At 39.1% G+C, this 6,000-nt stretch overlaps 1 protein-coding gene across 1 annotated transcript in view; it reads left to right on the top strand.

The window, feature by feature from the left end:
- Positions 1-1,681: 1,681 nt before the first annotated feature.
- LOC115085142 (cytidine monophosphate-N-acetylneuraminic acid hydroxylase-like) overlaps positions 1,682-6,000 on the top strand; it is a 266,549-nt gene continuing 262,230 nt past the window's right edge. The window contains 1 exon segment of the mRNA XM_029590791.1: positions 1,682-1,964. Coding sequence (XP_029446651.1) covers positions 1,954-1,964 — 11 coding nt within the window. The 5' untranslated portion in view covers positions 1,682-1,953.

Here is a 6,000-nt window from a genome sequence, read left to right as displayed (position 1 = left end):
CGCGCGCAAGGCTGCCAATTTTGGGCAGCCGGCGCGTGCCTAGCCGCGCAGCCTGCCTCCGTTCCCTCCGAGGCCGCTCTGAAATCGGAGCAGCCTCGGAGGGAACTCTCTTTCGTCCTCCCCTCACCTTCCCCTCCCTTCCTCTACCTAACCCACCCCCTCGGCCCTATCTAAACCCCCCCCACCTTTATCCATGGATTTACGCCTCCCGGAGGGAGACATAAATCCACGTGCGCCAGCAGGCTGCTGGCGCGCCGAGACCCGACCCGGGGGCGGTTCCGGAGGGCGTGGCCATGCCCCCGGAACGCCCCGGGCCGAAACCACGCCCCCGGGCCCCACCACCGAAACGCCGCTTCCCGCCCCCAAAATGCCGCGTCGTTCGGCCCCGCCCCCGACACGCCCCCGTCCAAAAACCCCGGGACCTATGCGCGTCCCGGGGTTCTGCACACTCCGGCGGCCTATGGAAAATAGGCGCGCCGGCGCGCAAGGCCCTGCTCGCTTAAATCCGCCCAGATTTACGCGAGCAGGGCTTTTAAAATCCGCCCCACAGTGTACACACATATGTATATGCTTAGCACTATTTTAGTGCTTAGAACTGTATATCTTTAATGCTTAAAATTGTTAAGATTGTATATCAATAAACATATTATTTTTACTTTTACCTTGTTCTCGCTTACCTCATTCCTAACAACTGGGCACATACAGCACACAGTGATGCAAAGGACCCCCCTCCCAGGGCCATGAAAAGTGGTACAAAGGTTCATCCCTAGCACTCTGGGCTTTGAAACGAAATCTTCCCCCTCCCCCCCCCCCCCCCCCCCCCCCCCCCCCCACCAACAAAGGATCCTGACCCTGGGGGAAAGATATAAATGTTAGAGCTAGCCAGGAGTGGTTCCAGTCCCAAAGAAACTATAATATCTTTTATAGACCCATTAGAGTACAATCTGCACCCGGAGATGGGGTTACAGTGGCATTTCCTGGTATCATAAGGTGTGGGATTGATCGTAAGCAGCATGAGACCTGTGTATGCAGTCGTAACATTTGATGATTTTGAAAAAAACAGTTTTCTATTTTTGGACTGGATTTTTCTAGGCTATAGTCAGTGTAATTCTATTTCTGTTGGACTTTTGATTTTTTTCAGTAAAGTTCTTCAGTTTTAGAACAAAACTTCTCTGGGTGGACTGTTTTATTATTTTACGAACTGTGTGAACGTCTTAGTGGCTCTTCAGGTGCATCCTGTCTCCAAATCGCAGAACCCATGTCCTCATCTGTGAAATGCATGGTCCAGTGCTCCACAAGTCATGAAAGTGTGACTCTCTTCCACGAAGGAGGAGGTTTACAGATTCTTAATTTGATTTTTGATCGCACACTTTTTTTTTTTTTTTTGGCATGTAACTTAGTAAATCAGCTCCACTGTCTTGTGAACAGTAAAGTTGGAAATGGTTAAACAAGGTAGCTGGTATAAAGTGAACAAAAACAGATAGTGCATCTAGTCACATTTAAAAAAGACGACAAAAAACCCTCATAACTGCCTTTGACTTCTTGCTGCTGTGGTATATTGATTCTGTCATCATTGTCAGCAAGAAGCACAAGTACCAATCAGGCTCAACTTATGTGATCTGAATAATTGTAGGCGGGGAAGGACAGTCCTGAGATCACACATTTCCCCAACAGTCAGAAAGTAAGATTGCAGTTTACTCAAGAAGCTCAGATGGGCAGTTACTTAAAAATAAAACCTGACTTGCAAGAAGCTGCTGAAATACCAGAGTCCATGAAAGCTTGCAGTACGAGAAGTTTGCACTTAAACCACTGACACAGGAACAGTGCCACGGCTTAATTTTTAAAGTAAAAGAAAAGCAACAGAGTCTATTTTTTTTCCATCCAAGCACGTCTCAGTCTTTTTTTTTTCTCCAACTACTTTTTTCCAGATTGCGTTGTCTTCTCATTACAATTATGGAGAAAAGGTAGGTGCTGACCTCAAACTTGATTTTTAGTTTTAAATATTAATTAGATTCAACTTGGTCTACATAGGAGTATCTATTGTTTTCTGGGACTGCAAGAGCAAACTTTTTTTTTTCAGCAGACTGCACAAGTAAAACATAATTGTCCTAAAATAACTAAAGCCAAATGTGTAATTGAAATAATTCCTTTGTTTGTTCCTGACCTTACCTGCTCCTATTATTGCTACTATTAATCACTTCTCTAGCGCTGTTTGACATATGCAGCACTGTACAAAAACACATATAAGATGGTCCATGCACAGTAGAGCTTACAGTCTAATCAAGGCAAACATATAGGGCTAACAAAGCTTCCAGGTCAATTGGAATTTGCCTTAACCGGGATTTTGATATCTTGCACTTTCACCCACAGCTATTCGAGTCTCTTCTCTCATTTTTTTTTTCTGAAAAATATTATATTTTATTGAAAATTTCTCAACATGCTGTACTGATCAGATGTTTCACATATTCTTTTTATGTGGTTTGTTATCTAATCTCTACTGCAAAAGTATTTAGGCTGGCAGACCTACAAAAGCAATGCATAAGCTACAGTTAATCAGAAAATATAACAGGAGGCTTAGCCTCAGTGTCATGTGAATGAGAGACTATATCACATCCATGCTGAAAGATTTTCACTGGTTCCTAATATATAAGTAGGCCCAGTTAAAAATACGTATAGTGATATTTCAAGCCCTTCAGAATTTAGCCCCCAAATTATCTTTACTCTCAGTTGACTCAATACTTTACCAGCCTGACTGCTTATATTTATTTATTTTATTTATTTAAAAATGTTTGTATACCACTCTTTCAAATTAAAATTTAGTCAAAACGGTTTACAGATTTAAAACATACATAATCAAATAAAAAAACACTTCAATAAAACTAAATCTAGACACAAAAATCTAAAAACAAATTAAATAAACAAATTCAGTACAAACAGAGCGCCTCACAAGAATTAGGAGGGGATCCTAACTTGCTGAGCAATTAGCAAGGAGAGGGGGGGGGAAGGGAAGGGAAGGATGCATGGTGTAAACTGATGGTATAGACTGATATAGAATATTGAAACTAGGATTGAAAAGTAAATAATTAAATGATCAATTTGAAGAGGAAATATTGAAAGCTTTGTGAAACAGGTTTTTAGGGATTTCTTAAATTGTACAGATGATGTAAATTGCAGGTAATCTGGTAGGGAATTCCATAAGTAGGGTCTGGCCACAGAAAAAGCTCTTTTAATGGTAAATTCAAACCTTGCAAATTTAACAGTAGGTACGTCTAACACATTTTTTGAAAGGGATCACAGTTGTCGAGCTGGTTTGTAAATATGTAGTGTCGTACAGAGCCAAGTTGAAAAAGTGTTATAAATGAGAGTGTGAATGATTGTCAAAACTTTATACATAATTCTAAATTTGATAGGAAGCCAGTGAAGGGAGCAAATGTTTGGTGAGATGATTTCTGCGTGTTGAACCAACCAGTATTCTAGCTGCTGTATTTTGCACTAATTGTAATGGATGTATTGAAGAATCAGGCAAGCCAGTGTAAAGGGCATTGCAATAATCTAGACCAGAAAATATCAATGACTGCAGAACTGTACAGAAATCTTGTAGAAATAACAATCATAAGTGTTTCAGTAAGTGAAACGCTTAGGTCAATGAATGAGATGCAATTGACTATTCCATCTGTAAAAGTTGCTGGATTAGCTGGAACCTGTCAATGGGCCTTTTCTGCTGTGCAGAAAACAATTTACAATTCCTTACCGAGTTACATATTGCACCCAACCTACTAACTTTTAAGTGCTTACTAAAGACCTGGCTATTTTTTGCCAAGCTTTTGAGAGCAATGGTATTTGTGGGGTTTTTTTGTTGTCATCTGTAGCACAGGTAACTATAGGCAAGGAAAAAATGGAACAAGACCATTCGCCTTGGAAAGTTAATTCTTTATTAATAACAATCAGTCCAAATTAAAGAGAAAACTGCCCGATTCAGGCCGAGTTTTGCCTGATCGGCTGCATCAGGGGCTGTAAAACAACAATCATGCTTTGAATTAAAAAAAAATATATAAATCACTTAATAATAAATAAATACATATTTTTAAAAATGAAAATAAAATATGACATCATAGAAAGACAAAATTAGACATCATAAGAAATGTATATATGTAAAATACCACAGATAAATAGGAGGTGATAAAATCAACACATATGACTAAAGAAGACAGATTGAATAAATGGAACACCTATTTACATCACAAAAACTTAAATGGAGTATGTAAAAAAAAACAAAAACCAATTATTACCTCAATTATCCAGATCAAGCGTTAATGGGTTTTAAAATTAACATTTATATCAAGATGGCAGTATTAACTAAAAAGGAGCAGTAATACAAAAATAAACAGAAAGAATCTAATGTTGAAGAACATAGGATAAACTAATCCAGAACACCTAATTTCTATGATGAGACAACTTTTTCATATGTAAAAATTATAAATTACATTGCCTATGGAATATATATTATATTAGTGGTTGGTAATTACACAATTCTTCATTTTTGTAACGCTATAATGATAGCCAATTTGTCCTCGGTAAATCATAAACACTTAATTAAAAATTCAAGCGGCATTAATAGACTAAAATATACTATGTGGTATTTCTAATTATGTATTTCATATATAAAAAATATTATTTATTATCTTTCTTATATAACAAAATAAAAATTGAAGTCTTGATCAAAACTACAAACTAAGGGGGTCATTTTCTGTTGATCTCGCATGCGAAAAGGGACTTTTCGCTTGCAATAGCTTCATATAGGGCAGAGTCGGGGCGGCGTCGGGGCAACACTGGGGTGGACGCGGCGGAAACATCGCTGGCAGCAAAAAGGTAGGAACCCTTATCGCTGCCAGTAGCGCCCAATAGCACCACCTTTTATGATGGCGCTATTGGGGGCAAATGCCGGCAGCGATAACACTGTGGTGGTGCAATCGCTGCCAGCTTTCGCAGGCCCGCCCCCCACTTCGCCCCCCCCCCCCCCCGATTCAGGAAGCTGCGATAGTTTAGAAAATCCAGCTCTAAAGCTTTTGTCAAGTAGTGCTATAAATTTATAAATATATTTAAAATAAACAAAATAAAGTTACCTACATTTGGCATATATTAATATTATCCCAGTGAACACTTTCCTCTTGTTTTAATCTCTTTAAAATATTGCAGTTCCTCAAATGAGGAAAACATAACAATTTATAACCTGTCATGACAAGCCTGTTTTAAGAAGCATTATCTAATGACTAACACGGTTTCAGTATGACACTTGTTTTAATATAAAGCAGCTACGATCTGGTCTATTGCCATGATGTTTAAACATTAAGATTAATTTATTCCAAGTTCAAAAACAGTTAGAACATAAGAACATAAGAACATGCCATACTGGGTCAGACCAAGGGTCCATCAAGCCCAGCATCCTGTTTCCAACAGTGGCCAATCCAGGCCATAAGAACCTGGCAAGTACCCAAAAACTAAGTCTATTCCATGTTACCGTTGCTAATGGCAGTGGCTGTTCTCTAGGTGAACGTAATAGCAGGTAATGGACTTCTCCAAGAACTTATCCAATCCTTTTTTAAACACAGCTACACTAACTGCACTAACCACATCATCTTGCAAGAAATTCCAGAGTTTAATTGTGCGTTAAGTAAAAAAGAACTTTCTCTGATTAGTTTTAAATGTGCCCCATGCTAACTTCATGGAGTGCCCCCTAGTCTTTCTATTATCGGAAAGAATAAATAACCGATTCACATCTACCCGTTCTAGACCTCCATCAGAAACATTCCTACACGGAATGAAGTGTATCATTTAAATACTAATCTGGTGACGGATAATATCGCTATCAAAACTGAGCCGTGGTCCATTTACTGTACCACAGCTTACATAGAATAACCTTTGATCGCTTACGCCGAAACAAGTGATATTAAGTCCTACTAACTGTGGAAACTAAAATGACTCTAAAGTTTATAATAAAAC

Source organism: Rhinatrema bivittatum, chromosome 2, assembly GCF_901001135.1.
Source record: "Rhinatrema bivittatum chromosome 2, aRhiBiv1.1, whole genome shotgun sequence".
NCBI classification, from domain to species: domain Eukaryota; kingdom Metazoa; phylum Chordata; class Amphibia; order Gymnophiona; family Rhinatrematidae; genus Rhinatrema; species Rhinatrema bivittatum.
This window is presented reverse-complemented; position numbering and strand designations above follow the sequence as displayed.